Source organism: Argiope bruennichi, chromosome 7 (assembly GCF_947563725.1).
Source record: "Argiope bruennichi chromosome 7, qqArgBrue1.1, whole genome shotgun sequence".
Lineage (NCBI taxonomy): Eukaryota > Metazoa > Arthropoda > Arachnida > Araneae > Araneidae > Argiope > Argiope bruennichi.
This window is the reverse complement of record NC_079157.1, coordinates 105,402,343-105,422,752: the sequence shown is the minus strand read 5'-3', so window position 1 is coordinate 105,422,752 and position 20,410 is coordinate 105,402,343. Positions and strand designations below refer to the sequence as shown.

The 20,410-nt window shown below is 29.4% G+C and overlaps 1 protein-coding gene across 1 annotated transcript; it reads left to right on the top strand.

Annotated features, from left to right (window-relative positions):
• The first annotated feature begins 14,788 nt into the window (after positions 1 to 14,788).
• Positions 14,789 to 20,160, top strand: LOC129974885 (kunitz-like toxin PcKuz2). Its single transcript, XM_056087659.1, has 4 exons — positions 14,789 to 14,868; positions 15,490 to 15,599; positions 16,847 to 17,021; positions 19,973 to 20,160. The coding sequence occupies exons 2-4, from the start codon at positions 15,503 to 15,505 to the stop codon at positions 19,995 to 19,997; spliced, it is 297 nt and encodes a 98-aa protein (XP_055943634.1). The 5' UTR covers positions 14,789 to 14,868; positions 15,490 to 15,502; the 3' UTR covers positions 19,998 to 20,160.
• Positions 20,161 to 20,410: the final 250 nt, after the last annotated feature.

The following is a 20,410-nucleotide window of genomic DNA, read 5'->3' as shown; positions in this document are numbered from 1 at the left end:
TTAATTTTCTTTATTATGTTTTATATGTTATTTTATGTTTTATTTTTTATATGTTATTTTAATTCAAAAGTACTTCAAAATGAATCTAAAAGATCGATTAATTAACAATGTTTAATTTTAAATGAATCAAACATTCAGAAAATAAACAGAATCCTTTAAAATAATCTGCCAAAAATTTCTTAAGCCTATCCTCTTTAGCGTGGAAAAAACAAACAGAAGCTTTACTCGTTTGGCGGTGGGGAAATGAAAAGATTTTTTTGGCGGGAAAGTTAGTTTTTAATTAAAAATTCAAAAAAGGGACCCCAGGTGCACATTTCCGACCTCCAAGGTATGCATGTGACAAATTTGGTAGCTGTAGGTCGAACGGTCTGGTCTGTAGAGCACCAACACACACACATTGAGCTTTATATAAGTATAGATAAACCGGATAAGAAATTAGTACTATTGTTTAAAAATGGAAATAAAATAAGTACCAAAAGCGAAATGTTGGAAAATCCCAAAACCTATTTGAGCATGCATTGATATTTGACTAAAACTCAACCTCAATATAAGAACTCTTTTTACATTCGAAATAATTAAATTTCGTCAAATCGGCTCACATGGAAGTTTTCACAAAGGGCTTCTTTACAGGCCTTTTTCTATAACTATTTAACACGACATTGCTCAAAGAAGTCATTTTGACTGCTTTTCAATTTGAATTAGAAAAAAAGATTATATTTATAATGATACGATTTCTTAGGATTTTTAGACTTTTCATACGTGATATAAATGAATTTATTAATGGTTGTATTTATGACCCCTTCTTTTTTCTGATATATGTATGTATTATAACCTATATTGCCCAAAAGCAATCCTTTTGATTACTTGGGAAATTTAAAATAATCAAATGACTTTTATTATTTAATTCAGTAAATTTCTTATATGACGTCCGGACCTGTACTGAAACAACATTTCTTATTTTTTCCGATTCCCATTACCATGTCGGTTCATGATCCATTCTCGATTTGAACGGGCGCTATATAAGTTGCAGCTGCTCAGTAAGCTAAAAGTAGAACTTATTATTCTAGGTAAGGTGCAAGTTAACACAGCATGTGCTTAATAAACCCAATAAATTTGGTATCAAATTCTGGCTTGCATCAGATGTCAGCAGCCAATATGTTTTAAATGGTTTACCTTCTTTGGAGAAAGATGAGCAATGACCATCGTCAACGCTTCTGAGTGAAGATGTTGCTCTGAAACTTGTCCAACCATATACAGGATGTGGAAGAAATATTACGACAGATAACTTTTTCACTGGCATTTCGTTAGCGACAAAATTATCAGCTATAAAAAGCAACAGTAGTTGGAACTTTTAAAGGAAACAAAAAGAACTACCAAAAGCACCCAAAGAAAAGATGGATAGCATGCCTACTCTATTATATAAATCAAAGCATTGTGTTCTTACAATATATAAAACTGATACAAGTAATAAAACACTTTTACCGGAATCCATTAAATTTTATAATAGCACAAAATTTGGAGTTGATATGACCGATCAAATGGCCAGAATATATACAGTAAAACCTAGTTCTAGTAGATGGCCTTATAAATATTTTTCTATGTTTTAGATTTGGCTGCTATAAATACTTGAATCCTTTACAAAAAAGCAACAGAAATAAAAAAAATATAAAGAAAAGGGTCCTTGTTTGAATTCAGCTTTCCATCGAATACAGTACACTCCCGATTATCCGCGGAATTGGGTGGTGCGGCCGCCGCGGATAACAAAAATCGCGGATAATCCGAAAAAAGCAAAAAACGGGTATAGCAAAAAAGAAAACAGTCATTCCAACTTTGAAAAATCGTTTTATGTACAATAAAACGTAAAATAAACAGCAGGAAATGTTTAACTAACGCTTACTATTTTAGTATATCACTCAAAACTAACCTAAAATGCATTTTGTTAATGAAAACAGAAAAGTGCTTTGTATTTACGAGAGGCGTCAAGGATGCACAGAAAAATGAATACATATGTATTGTTTTAATAATGTAATGTATGATGTAATTACAAAAGCATAACTGTAAAACTGCACTTTTTTGAAAAAATCAGTAAAAAAAAAAACTTTGTGCGGCAGGCGCGGATAATCGGGAGTCTACTGTATATAAATGCAAGACAGATAATTTCACCAAACCCTGAAGACCTACTCAGGTCAACTGCAACATCATTAAATGCAAATGATCTTAACAAACGCAGAATTTATCAAGTACGATTTTGCCACAGTAACAAACCAAATAATATTTGTGAAAAATGTAAAAGGTATGTTTGTGGAAAATATACGCACGAAAAAATTTCCACTTTAAATTGCAGCAAATTTACGAATAATAATGCATAAAACACTTTTTTTGTTGTTTTCCAAGTGCGGTAAATTTTCTCTATTATTTAATATTTCTTAATAACATATTATTCAACGTTAAATAATATAAAAGAATTATAAAAATTAATTTTAAATAAAAAATTTTATGCATTGTTTTTTTTTTATCTCACAAAGCAACCGTTTTGACTACTTTTGGGCAACACAGGTATGTACTGTTTCAGTGTTTCTAATGTTAAGAGCTATTAGACTTTTTTCCCTTTTACCCCATTATAAAACATTGTTTGTTTGACATTTTAACATAAAAATAATGCTTCATTTTTTTCTACTATTTAATCGTTTACTAATTTTAGTCTTCAGTTCCTTTTTGGAATAATTTTATTTCATGATAGATGTTATCTTTATTTCAAAATGTCCTTTCAATAAATATGACGTAGTTTTTACATCTCAATTCTAAACTTTGCAGTATATGACGGAGATTTATACAGCTAATTTCCATATGATTTCGAAAATGTTGAAACAGAATTCGAATTCGTATTTAATCATATATTACGGGAGGAAAAAAATATATTCTGTACCTGAATTAAATATCTTCCTTCAATACAGGCCATTGAATTTCAATATTTGTCTTCAGACATGTTAATAAGGATTAAATATCCAACTGATTCAATAGCCTCATATAAACTTCTGAGCCAACTTATATTTAATGAGTCAAAATTTCCTGAATATATGCTCCAAAATATAATTCTTATATTTTGCAGTTGGATTTTATGAATCGCTTATCCTGAAAGAATTTATAAAAGCTGTATGCGAGACAAGTAATTCCATATCTCCATAATCCCTCTTGTAAACTTAATTGCTATTGAAAACTCACTTTCAAGCTATTTTTAAGCAGATTTCTTATCTATTTCAAAGTATCAATAGCAGTTGTCTAGATAATATGATTTTACGAAATTTCCCGCAGATTTTCATCATAGTCCCTAGAATCTCAAACAATACCAGTTAAAAGTTACATATAGCGCGTATAACGCTTTTCCCTTGTTGTTTGTTAATGTAATAACTACAATAATTTTGATTGTAATTAAATGGACCTGCGATATTTTGTATGGAGAGAAAAAATCTAAGAGCCATTTAGCTCAAACTGGATGTGCATTTTGAAAATGGAAAAATAAATCTAATCAAAATAGTTAGCCTTTTATTAAAAGAAAGAATTCTGCATTAGAAGCTTTCCCATAGCCGCTGATTTTTTAGAAATAAGAGGCTAAAAAGTGACCTCTAATTTCGTAACCGTACAACCTGCATTACAGTTTTGAATAAATAAATAAATAGAACTTCTAAGCCCACTTAATTTTTTTTTTCACTTTGAAATTGTTTAAATACACTTATATTGAAGTTTAATTATTTCATGAAGAATAATAATTAAAAAAACAGAAATATTTATTGGCAACATCATGCAAAAATGGTCAGTTTTAAGCAAATTACAGAAACTTAAAATGACTAGGTCCTTTAAATGAATTTTATTATAATCTTATGTTTGGAAGCAAGAATGTGAGCATGTTTAGTTATATTTCAATTTTTAAAATAAAACAAATTATTTTCTAAAATTTTATTCATTTATTTTTTTTTTGTGATAAAGGTGAAAATTTCTTTGATTATCAGGACCAGACATTCCAAATGCGACAACTGTTTTCTTTTTCTTTGCTGATGCTTTTTTTCTAAACTTGTTGATGTCATAGGGCAAAAAGTTTGTATTGAACAAAGTAATTTGAGGAATATATTTCAGTAGCATGTATTTCCTTTAAATAAAAAATATTAAAATAAAAAAAAACTATAAATAAAACTCTAAAAATAAAAAAATAAATCAAAATTTAATTTTAAATACATTAAAATTTAAAAACTTTTTTGTTAATTTATTTAACATGATTTCATAATTATAAATAGTTTTGTAATTGTTTATGATCAGGTCATTTTTTTATTGTAATTCAGTTTTCAAATTTTGAACAGTTGCGTATTCCTCATGATATTACGGTTGAAATTTAGTTTAAAATGCCTTTAACCTCATCAAGGATGCTAATAGTGACAAGTTGCTGACCAAGACGGTTGACCAGATAAAGAGTGCTTTAAAACAGTTATTACCTGATACCTCGATTTTTGACTTGGATTGTTGGTAACTAGATTTCAAATAAATATTTCCAGAATTAAAGTGATATGATTTTCAATGTTAAATTTTTTTAGAATGTCAGTATTGGTTAATCATTTATTTATTAAGTTTTGATTCTTCATGATTTGCGTCATCTGTAGTAACTATAGGAAACAAATAGAGTTTAAGGCTCCCCTATAGTTCTAACACTACATTATGAAATACATTAAAGTCTAAAAGTAAAATAATTTTAAAGAAATAAATTCAGAAAACAAATTTTTTGTAGTATACTTTAATCTTGAATATAAGATATTTTCATCTTTCTTCCGGCATCGCTATAAATTATTTCTGTTTCTGTACTATTATGAAGATTCCTGGTTTTAATAAAATTAGAAAACTATATCCTCTTAATGAAATTAGCAGTAAGACCTTCAAAAAATAATAAAAATCTCTTCTCAGTATTTGTTCATTATAATCCTACCATTAATGTATAAATAATCTAATTTAGTATTCACAAGAATATGCCACGAATAGTTAAAGTAAACAAATAGCTTCACATATAAAATGAAACAAAATTTCATTATTTAAATTTTGAATACTTTCTTTTCTAATCACTTGGATATTCAAATTCCAGTTTTTTTCATAAGTCTTTAACAGAACAAGTATTTTACAAGTCATTTTTTTATATACATCATTTTAATTTAGGAATTTGAAGTTAATACAATGATTCTAACTTCAAATTAAAATTATCATGAATATGTTAAAATTGAAATAAAAAGAAACTGATAATTATTATTCTCGTATTATCGTATTTTAATTTTATGGACATAAGTCATAAATAAATGACAAAAATTCAGTAAATTACCATTTATACATTTCTCATTTATACGCCATCACACTTATAACGTCGTTTCATCGCAGTCCCAACTTTCTCATAACCAAAACAATGATTAAGTATTTTCTTTACTTATTTATATATTTGAAATTAATACACTACAGATATTGACTCTATATTCAGAGTGCATTAATCAAAAACACACAAGGAAAGCAAACCACAAAGAAACATGCACATGAAAAAAGGAACAGCAAACAATACAGAATTACAAAGTTCTAAATGACACACATATATTGTTACAAACCTGTAAAGTTGCTTCCCAACATGGTTGGTTGAATCACTGGAAAGACCGTTTTACGATCAGCCCTTTGGGTGATGATCGGTTGCCGCGTCAGTGATCTTGGCGACAAACTTGACGACAAATTCGGTGATTTTGGTGACAAAATAGATGTTATTGAAAACTTCGAGAATTTTAGCATTTGGGCCAATAAAAATCGAGGTAGACCTGATTGGTCCAGAGCCTTCTCTGCCCACCTCCGAGAACTATAAAAAGCTTGCAGTCTCAAGTCGAAATCCGTCATGTGAAGAGTCTACTTAGTTGAATCAGTTCAGCGAATTGCTCAAGAGATGGCTGAACTGAGCTGTGTTTATTGTAGAAGCAGCACCGAGTCCTATGAAGAGTAGCCAATCGCGTAGTAGTGTGTCGGCAGCTGGATACAGCTAAAGCAGGGAGACAATGGATAATTGCAGCTGTTTGGATAGACCGTAGAGTGAAGCTACGAAGGTTCCCTCTCCTTCTAAATTCTGTCTGGCTGAATTTGTGTGCTGTGGCTGTTATTACTACCCAATACGACTTGTGGGGTACTGTTCGTTGTAGTGTGCTGCTATCTGTTGCTTGTCTTCGCCTTGGCTGTATATATTTGTCGTCTCTGTGTATTCGTCTTCGTGTCCTTTGTGTTAATAAACGTCGTCGTTGTTTTCTGCTAAAGAACTATTTATTTTTGCATCGACCATCAAATCAAAAAGAACTCCGACGCAAGAGTAATACCGTAACAATATAAATATAAACAGTCAGAAAGGGCCAAAAATTAAAACACACACAAGCACAATCTCCAGCGGTGAGGCATGATTATGCATAAATATCACCATATGTACAGCATGTATAGTCGAGAATTTAAAAAAAAAACCAATACAGTCAATAAAAAGAAGTAAGTTCAAGTAGATGAAAGCTGAGAACAAGTCACTTGGAGTCATATGATGAACGTCAAGTTCTCCAGAGACCTTTTTGAAAGTTTTATAAAATTTATACAAAGTGACGTGTGGGACATTTCTCTCATTTTTGGTATTTAAGGAGTATCAATATTCTTGAGAGCAGAAATCACTTTCAAAAAATAATAACCATATCATAATTTCGGAACGAATTATTGACACCTAACTTCTGTGAACGCGACTTCATCTTCGTCTATTTCTTCTTTATGTTTGTTAATAAAGGCGTAGTCTAAGAAAATCGGCAATCGTAAAAATTAATATTGGTCATTTATATTCAAACCCATTTTTGAAAACTGATTTAAAATCCGAAAAAATATATATGATTAAACTAGTTTCACTATAAAACTTTTTCTTAATTTCAAATTAATTTAATATTTTAATAGGAATCTCGCTTTATTTAACCACCGCTTGATTCAATGGATTTACTACGAGCAAACGTTTTCCATTAGGATCTTTTATTTGCATCTTGCTCTTATTGGTTTTCATTGGCAAAATATTTTTAAATTTTCAAATTTTGACAAATACTTTGCTCCTTTTGGTGAGTATTTTCCCTTTATTCCTGCCTGTCATCTTATTTAAAATATGCGCTTTAATCTGACACGAGAAATTATTAAATGTGAAAAAACCCAATAGCATTTTTATTGAATCGAAAATTTATGAAAAATGTAAAAATTGTATGTGAAGTTTATAAATACTGAAGGTTTTTTTTTTTTTTTTCGAAATTGTGGTAGTATTTTTGTAATAATCAGGGAATAATTATTCCCTAATTCAATAAAAAAATTAATATATCGCGAGAAGAAAGCAAAACTTCAAGATTAATGAGCGGTAATGTATATGTATATATTCAACTGTGTTACAGACAAAAAAAAAACAATTATGTTTGGTAAAAGTTTAAAGTAAGCCATGGGAATTTCTTTTCTGCCAAAGAAAGTTCACCAGGGGTGAAATGGCGCCGTATAAATACTGTTAAGAAAATAGGACATCAAAACAACGATTTAAAATGTGTTTAATCGTTTCTGAAACGTGTTACAACATTTAACTTTATTTCAAAAAACGGTGGAAGCCACATTGAACATGTTTTAACACGTTTTAGAAACGATTAAACAAATTTTAAACCTGTGTCTTCATGCCCGCTTTTGCTTTACAATATTGATATAACGCCATTTCATCCCTGGTAGTGAGTTTTTGAACTTTCTTTTGTCAGAAAAGAAATTCCCATAGCTTCCTTTAAACTTTTACCAAGTTTGATAATATTTGATTCAGTTTTTTTTTTTTTTTTTTTTTTTTTTTTTTTTTTTTTTTATGTAGCAGTTTTTCTTATATGACCATTTCAAAGTGGAAATTTAATTATAACCACCCTGTAAAATACGATTAAAATACTTATACTTATACTTATAAATACGATTAAAATTTCATAGAATACTAAGAATATTTCTATGAGTCCTCAATACTTCAAAAACTTTGTTTTGATTTATTAAGTTTTAATATATATATATATATTACGTGTCACGTTGTTTGTCCGCGATGGACTCCTAAACTACTTAACCGATTTTAATCAAATTTGCACACCGTGTGCAGTTTGATCTAACTTAAAAGATAGGATAGACCTTTTTTGAATTTTTAATTAGAATTTTAATTATTGATTAAAAACTAACTTTCCCGCCAAAAAAATCTTTTCATTTTCCTAACCGCCAAATGAGTACGGCTTCAGTTTTTTTTTTTCTCCCAACAGTCATGAGGCTAGGTTTAAGATTTTTCGGCTGATTATTTGAAATGATTCTATTTATTTTCTTAATGTTTAATGCATTTAAAATTAAACATTGTTAATGAATCGATCTTTTAGATTCATTCTGAAGTACTTTTGAATTAAAATAACACAGAATAAAGGAAATTAAAAATGTATAATCTGCATAGCGTTACCCCAACTGGCGTAGAAAAACTCACGCATTTGCGTTCCGTAACTGGCGTTGAAAATTCACGCATGCGCATTGTGTTCTGATTGTTGACATGACAACCATTATCAACGGATGATTTAAATTATTTTTAGGTTAGTTGCATGTTTTTGTAATTAAATTGTATTTATGTTACTTATATATTTTTTGTATACGCTTATAGTTTTAAGTACATCGTTTTTTAAGTAGTTTTTTTAACCTTTTTTCAACCGATTATTTTAAACGATTCGTTTTATTTTCTAAGTGTTTGATACATTTAAAATTAAACATTGTTAATTAATCAATCTGCTCATGATGAATCTGAGAATATTTTGTTGACAAATTCTTGAAATATTACATAAATTAGGAAAGATATTCTTTAGTGCCCATAAAGTTTAAACGTTCAGTGACTGTTTTCATTAATCATATTACAAAAAACTTTGTTTCAGTAAAAAATATCATTATATTAATTGCAGATTAATCCTTTTCACTTTAATTTATAGTACAAATTCTACGGGAACTAACAGAAAATTAGAGATACATATTACGTTATGACTGAAGGCGTTTATAATATTATGAGTGAATTATATATCAAAATTTGAAGTTTTAAAATATTTTGATGAACAAGCTATTAAAGTAGGAATTGCATAAAATATTTAATTATTAAAATTATAACGAACATTAAGATTGGCGAACCGGCTGGTCGCCAAAGGCGGCTAGTATATATATATATATTTCGCACTGTTTAGAAGAGTGTTAAAAGTACGTTTGTGAAAACGTCTTTTGTTTTAATATCAAAGCATATCGTGTCAGTTAATTTGTCTTTGTGGTTTTTATTGTAATATATAGTTTCACACATGAAAATTTATTACTCTCTTCGAAGAATACTAAAAGCACATTCACATTCAGAAGCCTTAGAAGAATTTAATTTTCTCTAGATTTTTTTGTTGTTTGTTTTTAAAAATGAAGTAGGTTCGCTCATTGTTTCTAATGAAACATTCCTCCTTAGAAAAGAAGGGAAATACTGTCAGATTCCAAGAAATTGCAAAAGATCCAAGAAAATTATTCCATTGTCAGATCCAAGAAAATGATTCCAAGAAATTGCAAAATTATAATTTGAATTGCGATTCTTTCTTTTCTTTTTTTCAAGTAAGGAATCCGGTTTACTACAGAATCCAATTAAAGCAAATCTATTTGTTCTAATCTCATTAAATTTTCGTCCAGGTTTTTTTTTTTTTTTTTTTTTTTTTTTTTTTGTAATTACAGCAATAGTAAGCAAGATTATTGATTATATTGTCAGTAACGAATTTTTAAAAAAATTAAGTATTCTTCTAAACAGAAATGATGTAAACGAAATCGAATACTTTCTTGGCTACGAAACTAGATTTTATTGATAACACATTTGTCGATTTAATTCTATAGATTGATTCTGCAGTTGTTCAAGTAATATAGAATAAGAAATTCTATGGAGTAATGGCTTACATTAGTATAATGAATTACCTTTAGTAATTCAATTTTCTATTAATGTAACTCTTTCCTATGTAGCAAGAAGGATATTTTGTACGATAGATCATAAGAATGGTAGAAAATTACTATTTTCCTGCCAAAAAGTGCATTTCTTCACTTAATACCGGGATTGTTAAATGAAAAACAAAGAATTGAGCATTTTCAAATCGTTATTTCAACCATAGACCCGAAATAGAGAGACCCTCATTTGTTAATGGCTTAACATCTGGCAAATTAAATTGGCAACTATACCTACAATAAATTCTATTTTTGTGTCAGAAAAAATATTTCAATTTTATTTATAAGCTTCATACGGAAATAATAAATTGCTATTCTCATTCGTTTATGAATTATTTATTTTAATTTTTTCTAAATTTAAAAACCCTGCAAGTAACTGAAAGTAAAAAGAACAAATAGCATTCCATTCGTATTAAGGAATTTCTGTTAAATTTAAATAATTCTTCCTATTGGAACACTCTAAAATACATTTATACGAATAACAAAATTTTATAAATAATTTTTAGCGGATTCTAGTCAATTGTTGCACAAATTATATTAAAGAAAAAAATTATTTTTATTATCGTAAATAAAATGAAAAATAAATTGTTCAAATGAGAAGGAATTATGGAATAAGATAACACAATAATTAAACTGATGCAATTTAGCAATTTATTTTAGCTTTAAGACTATTTAATTATTTATTGAAGATTTATTTCATCCAATTTCTTTTCATCTTTCAATAGATACATTTCTTAGCCAACAAGAGTAAGCTCTGCAGTTGGTGAAATCTTTTGTCTTTGAAGAATATATTTGCATATACAGTGACTCAAAAAATTGAGAGTACACCTTACTTTTACTTGATAAACCCGACTTTCAATATAAATAACACATTACGGGAAAGTGCAAATATGTTTTTATTTTTACACGTTACAAATGGTTTAATTTAGAGTCAGAATAAAGAAAAATCAACGAAAAATTTCTAAATTGAAAAGTTTCAGAAGCATTTTAAATAAGCATACGCAGAATTTTGCCTCAAAAAATTGAGAATACACCAATGAAATTTTTGCAATATCACGCATATAAACGAAGTATCACTATTAAGTTGCATGTCTTTTGGCTAGTATAAAGGTCTCTAAACGTCATGGTACCGATTCAACCAATTTTTAATGGTATCTTATGATATTTTACCCCATTCTTCTTGCACCACTTGTTTTAAATTGTTTTTGTTTCTAATTTTGTGTTTTTGAATCACTTTTTCGAGTATGGCCCAAGAATATTCAATAGCATTGATGTCGGGGTACTATGGTGGTGTGTGTAACTGCTGTTTACAATTAAAAAAGCACCATATTTTGACGTTGCGCGCATTCTGTTTGGGGTCGTTGTCCTGCTGGAAAATGGAATTTCCATTTTAACCCAAATTTTTACACTTTCCTTTAGATTGCTGCAACCATATGGTTCATCCAACTTGTTGCAGAAATTTTTCAAATCATAGGCAGAAGTGTAAGTGCTGAAACTGTGCGAAATGCCATTAGACAAGCTGGATATAAAAGTAGCATTGTTAGAGAGAAACCGTTCATCAAGTTGCAAATTCTGAAAAAGCATCTGAGGTTTGCAAAAAACTCATCTATTGAAGACCAATAATCTTTATAAGAAAGCTATATTTAGTAATGAAAGAAAACTCAACATTTCTGGCAGTGACAGCCATCGTACTGTATGGAGAAAGCCTAATACTGCTTTGGATCTAAAAGATTTACCTCCTACAGTTAAACATGATGGTGACTCCATCATGATTTGAGGTTGCATGGCTTCATCCGGGGTAGGAAATTTTATTTTTATATGTGGCATTATAAACTATTTACTTCTCAGCAATATAAAGAAAGGTGCTAAAAATCTGAGTTTAGATGGAAATTTTATTTTCCAGTTGGACAACGACCCCAAACAGAATGCATATAACGTCAAAATATGTGTCTTTTTCATTACCCCAACCACACCACCACATTACCCCAACATCAATAATATTGAATATCTGTAGGCCACACTCGAAGCAGTGGTCCCAAAACACAAAATTAGAAACAAAACCCATTGAAAACAAGTGGTGCAAGAAGAATGGGGTAAAATATCTTCATATACCACCAAAAATGGGTCGACTCGGTACCACGACGTTTAGAGGCCATTATAAAAGCCAAAAGACATGTAACTAAAAACTGACACGCTCTTTCTATGCGAGATATTACAAGAATTTCATTGGTGTATTCTCAATTTTTTGAGGCAAAATTCTGCGTATGTTTATTTAAAATGCTTCTGAAACTTTTCAATTTAGAAGTTTTTCGTTGATTTTTCTTTATTTTTACTCTAAATTAAACCATCTGTTATGTGTAAAAATAAAAAAGTATTTGCACTTCCCCGTAATGTGTTATTTATATTGAAAGTCGGATTTATCAAGTAAAAGTAAGGTGTACTCTCAATTTTTTGAGCCACTGTATTTTGTTGAAATATCTTTTGGCTCAAAACCATTTAAACTAGTCTTTGGTCCTCGATAGAAAAGAGGTTAATAGCTAAATTCTTCCAACGGATTTCAAAATCTGACAGATTTGGTTTGTTAAGTTTTGTAACATAAAAGACGTAAGAATCCAGTGTATTTGTTTTAATTCTAGTTGCTTTTAGGACCGACCGCCTCGCAGTAATTAATGACCAGTAAAAGTTTCAAATTAACATTTCATGTAATTTGTTTTAATGGATTTCTCAATAAAATATTTTTAAGCTTTAAATTTTCATAGTCATATAACTAATACTCCTATTTTAAAAATCTTCCTTTTTGTTCATTTTTTTTATATATTTCCCTATTTTTCTGAAATTTTCCCCAAACGCTTTGGAATTTTGGATTGGAGTTTTCATTTGAAAATGAAGTCTTTAAGCTTCAACTAATTATATAATTCAATTTATATAGCATCTGAGAGGATTCTTGAATAAAAAAATTCTCCAATTCATCATAGAATTCAGTTTACTAAATTAAGAAAACAATCTTTAAGTGATTAGAATGTTAATACTTTTTTATGCATCCCATTATATTATAGGGATGAGTTGTAATCTTTCAAAAAGAATCGAACTTTAAAAAAAATCCTGTGTGAAATTAAATCTTAGATATAAATGCAACAAATTTTCAAAAATTTTTATTAAAATCGCACTTCAAAAAGAAATCTACTTATTTTAGAAATATATATACTGTGCCTTTATAGCTCCATTTTTAACAATGGAAAAAAATTTAGAATGATATATTTAAAGCAACATTGAAAACGATTTGAATTTCTTTTTAAGAATGAAATGTATTGTTGTGAAATGCATTTAAAATATTCTTAAATTAATTTAAAGTAGATAATAATTATTAACGATAATTAAATTGAAGAAAGGAAACAATGTTTTGTTTTAAGAGGACATAAAGATAATTTTTCTGATGTATTTATTAAAGAAGTTATAATGGAAAAAAAATGCTTAAAAAATTCTCGCTCTCTTATTATTGTCGGTTCAAACATATCATTTCATGTTCAAATTTTTTAACATTTTTAATGTTATTAAAATAGCATCTCTCACATTTCCCAAAATCATACTTGCCGTATAATTTCTATAAGCCGTATAATTCCGTATAATTTCTATAAGCCGTATAATTCCGTATAATTTCTATAAGCCAAATTAAAATAATTTATAACTTTTTACTTTTAAGGTATGTGCCTCGAATGCTTAATTACATACGATCACAAATCCTGTCAAGTTTAGTTTAGTTATATTAATGTCCCGTTTTAAGGCAACACTATGGCTATTTTGTGACCGACCTCCTAGTTTTGAACTGTGGGCTGATGACAAGAACGACACTTGAGAGGGCATTTCCCTCTCCAAAATTCCGCACCACATTAGCGGGAAGACTCTTGGCCCAGACGATTTAACAGACCCGCTTACACGACGGTTCTTCTGTGGAATCGGATTTCAAAACTGAAGTCCTCCGGTTCCGCACAAAACCTTTCAAATTTTGGCAAATATGCAAACAAACTTTTGGAAGAAATAAGCTATATTTGTATTTAACATATTCTGTTGTACACAAATAACTCCCTTCTGAGAAAAGGAAGGATTCAAGTAAAGTCATTCTAGAGATATAAATAGTGAAATGTGTTATCTATAAAATCTGTCTTCATAACACAAAAATAATTCATATAATTAAATCCCTCGTTTCTCAGCAAAATTCATATATATAATTTTTTTATTTTCTTTTGTTTATAAAATATTGAATTTCAATTTGTTTTGGAATTCTAATTAATCCTGCAAACTATTTAAAGAGTTTTTAAAATAAAAGAACCGAATAAATATTTAAGGACTTCAGAGCAAACAGCAGTTAAAATTGCCAATTATTTTAAATTCACTGAATAAATCAAATAATCGATTTCTTAAGTAAAACGAATTTAGTGAAATCCAATATTTCCGAAAATATAAATTATTTCAAAGGAAAGCCGAAATTTCTATTTGTTCTTCAGAACACATTAAATAGTCTCAAATAGTGAAACAGATTTAGATAAAGGCATTATTTCTAAAAATATAAAAAAGAAAAATAATATCTTTAATTGACTTTTATTATGTCAATATTTATTATCTCATTTTAGGCGGAAAGTCCCATAAAAATAAAAGACATGCAATTAACCTTATGAAAAAAAAGGAGAGCAGCCTACATATGTATATAAGTTCTTCTAAATTTACTCACCTTAACTAAGTATTTAATGATTTGCTGGGATCAAAATCAGCTTACTTTTTCGACGCAAATTCTTGTACAGGCCAGAGTTGTCAACAATTTTTACGGTAAGTACTTTTTTTTTTATTAAGATGAAAGAAGTTTTTAGACACGCTATTATTCTTGCACTAAAATGTTAGAAAGTATTTTTTTTTCTAAACTGTATAAATAAAAACAAAGTTTTTAAGGCTTCGTCGAAATACTCTAAAGAAAATTGGAATTTTAAGCTACTAAAGATTGATAAATAATTATTTTTTATATACCTTTCGGTATGTAATAACTGTCTTTTACTTTTTCAGTGAGTCTGTTCTACTTTGTTCTCAATATATTTGATTTTTTTTTTTTTTATACTATTAGAACATTAACAAAGACGTATTTCTATAAAGTTTAAAGTTATGATTATTTTTTACAATTAACATATTTTAATACCTTTGATATGAAATCAACATTTAGGTAAAATTAAACAAAATACTATTCAGTAATTCACAAATAAACCTCTCTGGATTGTTTCAGAAGGGCACAAAAATATTTAACAAATATCATGAAGATATATTTCTAGGATTCTCAAGAATGCCCATTCTGTCTCTCTCATAACCGATTCCATTAAGAATGTTAACAGGGCATAATGTTAATAAAATATATTTGCAATAAAATGTTAATAAATAATAATTCTAATAAAATGTTAACAGAACAAGAAGAAAAATGATTCCAATCTTGTTACTCCTCCTCTTCAGTTATTCTGCTATGCTAATTAGTAGCGAAGATGAAGAAATTTCGGATCCAAATTTCGATCCTAAAGGTAAGTTAACCAGTTTCAGTGCGTATTTTATTTCTATAAGATCACGTGGATATCATGAAAGTTAGAAATTAGAGGATAAAAATATCGCTTTCCGAACACATACGAAATAAGTTGGAGAAAAAAAAAGAATATTTGGTTAACAATAATTTTATTCCTTGAAATCGTCGAAAAAGTAATTCAACAAAAACAAATAAGCATTAGTGAGAGGCGAAACAGCAGAGAGAACGTCACAGTTTAATTTTCCTAAATAAATAAGATTGCTCAACGTTAAGCATGTAATTATTGCTTAAGTTATACTATATATAATATTCTCTTCTTATATATATATATAATATGTAACATTATTATTTTAGTTGAAGCAGAAGACATAGACGAGACGTTGAATTTTTACTTTCATTTTATTCTTTCTTTAATATCCATCTCAGGAAAGCAATTTATTTACAAGCACACGCAGCGCGGCACAAAAGCAGAAGTAAGAAAGAAGAGCAAAAGGGCCGAAACAAATGATCACTAGTCTTATATAACATTATTTCCGGCCAAGCCCCAATGGAATACATACGTTGACCTTTGACACCTTTTCAAGGGCAACAATTTATCACTTTCATTTGATACGTAGTACTGATGGCGCATTATTTTTACAAAGGAATTAATTAAACCGAAAGTGGAATGGGTTAAATTTAATATATATATATATATATATATATATATATATATATATATATATATATATATATATATATATATATATATATATATATAGTTTTATCTTACTGTAGCAAAAGAAATATTCGACATTTACCATTATCATAGGTTGCATGTAGATATTTTCCGTATTGTATGAGAAATAATGAAATATTTAATGCTTTTTGTGACACACATGAAGAATATAAGAATTCTGACATTCACAGTAGAATATTGACGTTTTACAGATATCGGTTCTTCACAGCAATTGGTATTCTAGATACTGTGAACCCTATTCCGGGCCTGATTTCCTGACATTTTATAAGATAAATTTCGCAGCCATTTTAGAGAATGGCGTTTAAAGCTTGCTATTTTCTTAAATATCTGAGATGGATATAGAAAATTAATTATAAATTCAATAATCATCTAAGCCATCCTCATTTCAAAAGTTATCGACATGCAAATTACCTTATAGAGAAACTTGTTTCGCCTACAATTTGATAAGCATTAGATTGTGTAATATTTCTTTTGTTGCTTCACTACTAACATTTTCCTTCATTTCTTAGTTTGTAATTTAGAAAGCGATTACGGCAACGGCAAAAACACTACACCCGTAATAAGATGGCACTACCACAATTCAACGCAGACCTGCCAGCCCTTCGTGTACAGTGGATCAGGAGGAAATGGAAACAATTTCAAAAGCTTCGACATGTGCTACATAAGATGCTTTCTAGTTCCGAAGTAAGTCTTTCGAGTGTTTTCTCTTAAAGTTAAAAGTCGCCGTAACATAGCAATTAAATGGAAGTATAGAAATAGGGTAATCGCATCTGGGACTTTCAGGAGGAAGTAAAACTGTCTAATAAATTTACAGAGAATGGGTCGATAATGTATTGATTTTAATTGCAAAGCAGTTTGTGTATCATATTTTCTAATTTAATATATATATATATAACATGCAGGTTATACATATTTTAAGATTATCTTCCATATTTAAATTTCGAATGGAAAAAGTTATACGTCTTTCATCAGATAAACACTCATGCAATATAAAATTAAACAGCTATAGTGTTTTATCATCGACTTGATTTATATCTCCACAGTTTGACGCCATTCACGTCAAGTCGAGCCAAATTGTGTGTTAATGTTACTGCTAAGTTTTGCAGCTGAATGTATGGATTTTTCTTTTGTTGTACCTTCTTCCTTTAACTTATTACAATCCAAGTTTTAAATGCATCTACGTGCACATACGTTTATGTAAGCACGTACCAAATTTAGCATCAATAACTGATTGTGTCTTTGAGTTCTTATTCTCACACATGAATGAATAGATAGATAATAAAACAGCCATAATGGTGACGAATTCCGTCCGTAAACTGATTTAATTCAATTTTAATAAGAGAGCAATACTAAACTTATAATTTGATTTATTCCGTTTTAGAGTTATCGCGTTTATATAGACATGGGCATGAAAACAGAATTCCGAAGCCTGAATGTCATCAGAAATTTCGAATAAATTCCATTTGCAGTGGAAAAGCCACATTATAAATTTTATGATCAGCCTCGGTTTATTTTGCATAATCATATTTCTTAACAAACAGGCAAACATCTCTAAAAATTCCAGATGTTGTTTTATAATAAAAATATTATCAGGCACTTATTGATGTTGCAATTTTAAAATAGGTGTTTTGAGATTTACAGAGATATAAAATTTGAATTTTTAAAAAAATTTAGATTTCGAAATGTTTCCCGGATGATTTCAATAATTCTCTTTGTGGAACGATTGTGGCGAAATGATAAGGCTAGGAAATACAAAATCGGATTCCATTAAATATCTTTCAACAGTTAGGTCTTGTCAAATGTGTTCGTTGAATCTAAAGTTACGGATCAAATATTCTCCAATTTTTGTGACACGAAAGTTTGAAGAGCGTGTACCAGTTCATATGTCAACCTCGGCTTCTGACCGCGATTCAGAATTACGCGATACGTCTCAAAATAGCTCTGATATTGCTACAAAAGAGACTTAATATAACTGAACCAAAACTTATCTTCGCATACTTTCAATGAGAGATATTACATCAGAACCGTAACCTTGTTCAAAGTAATCTGAATAGACAGAAAAATAGAATCATTTTTGCAGTTCAGGAGTTACTCTTATGCCGGGTTTACACTTGGCCAGTTATAAGACGGAAAGTAGGCAGCACATGCGTAGAAAAGCTAAAAAATACGATGGCAAGTAATTGCCCCGACGAGACAACTGCAAGCCGCTCTGTTGTATTTTTTCTAACAGCGCATGCGTTTGTAGAATTTGACGGGTTTTTCTTGGATTGAAAAAATTAATGACTTATCGTAGATTAATTCCTACATTTTTTGCTCCTTCTGATGCGAGGTTATGTTTTTTTTTCATTTTATTCATCAGTTTTTTTCTATAGTTTTCCAAATTTAGGTATGTTGATTTTTTTTCCATGTTTCTTTGTGTAAATATTCCTCATTTTAATATGATAGAAAGTGAGAAAGAAAAATTTAGGGATGCCAAAACGGCAATTTATAGCCAAGCGTAGAATTCCTGAATATATCTTATGAAATTGTGGCAAATATAAATCAGTCCTATTCTGCACGTGCCCTGCCTGCCGGCCATCTTATAACTGGCCGAGTGTAAACCCGGCATTAGTTCAAAAAAATATATTCTTGTGCTGCAGCTACCTGAATATTGATTAGCAATCAGGCGAAACACATGGTAAACCTATGTTTTGTTGCATACAGATTCAAAAAGAAGTTGTACCTCTCTTTCAAGGGTACACTTTTAACCTCTCCAAAAATAAAATATATAGGTCATTAAAGAGGTATTAATGACTCATCTGTGAAAGGCAGAAGAAAATCCATCACACGCATTCTGAAAAAAAAAACATCTACAATTCCTGAGGGATTACGAACTATCCGTGTTCTACGGCCTGTTTTAAAGACATGACAATACTTTTTGTGGCCAGAAGTCATAATTACATGCAACAGATAAATATTTATAAAAATTAATTGGGGTACACATCGGTGCAAAAAAAGCGATTCAAAAACCCTGCAGACCTATGGATTCTATATTACGAAATTGGAGAGGGTTCAACTTTTACATGATCTTGACATGTACATAAGATTCATGCACCTTCTCTAATTTCGGATACATAAAAGCCACATATGTTGTCGTTTGTGAAAACTCCATTAATTTCATTTAACCATTAAATGCGGGATTTATTTTTTAAAGTCCCTTATGTTCCTCTTTTTAGAGTCATCGAAGGATACACACATCGAATGCAATACAAATCGCTGAATAGTAAATTTTTCAAAAGAATCATAATAGAGGGAATAAAATTTCATTTTTATTAGATAAATCCCACATTGGCTTCTCCAAAATAGACTTGGATTAACGTGCACACACTTAGGGCCTTCTGAACAGGCTAAGAAACAAAAGTGTTATCATTGTATAACTTTTTTCTTTTCATTTTATTGTTCATTATTCCCATATTCGTTCAATATCCAAAATCAAAACTAATTTCATGCTTCAAATATTTATTTAGTTTAACGCTGATTCACCGAAAATAATTTTGTGCTTCTCTTCAAGAGGCTATTATTTATTCTTTTCATAAATAGATTTCTTGTTTGTTATTGAAGATTACAGTTTATGCTGTTGTTGTTTTTTTCCTTAGTAAAACCCGCGACGAGAAAGAATGAATATGACGCAGGAAACCACGAAATTCGAAGAAATGTTTCTGGGAATCAAGAAAGTTTTTTTTTTTATTTTTTTTCTCTTACATATGGAAAATATATCCGTGTGTTATTTCTCATGAATGTCATTTTGTAATATATATAATAAAGATTACTATGCATGGAAATATTTTATTTATTATTTCTTTCTTATAAAATATTTCTAAATAACATAGAAAATGCAACCTGGAAAAATTATTTCAGCAACATTTATAAATTTTTATTTACAGTGATTTAGAAGTCGTTGTGTGTTTATATTGGAACTCAAAAGGGTAGAGCGCGAACTTACGTTTACGAAATTTTTCACAAAATGCTTTGGACAGAGAGATGTAAAACTCAGGGATTTCTTTTAAAAAACTTTATTTAAATATTTCTTATCA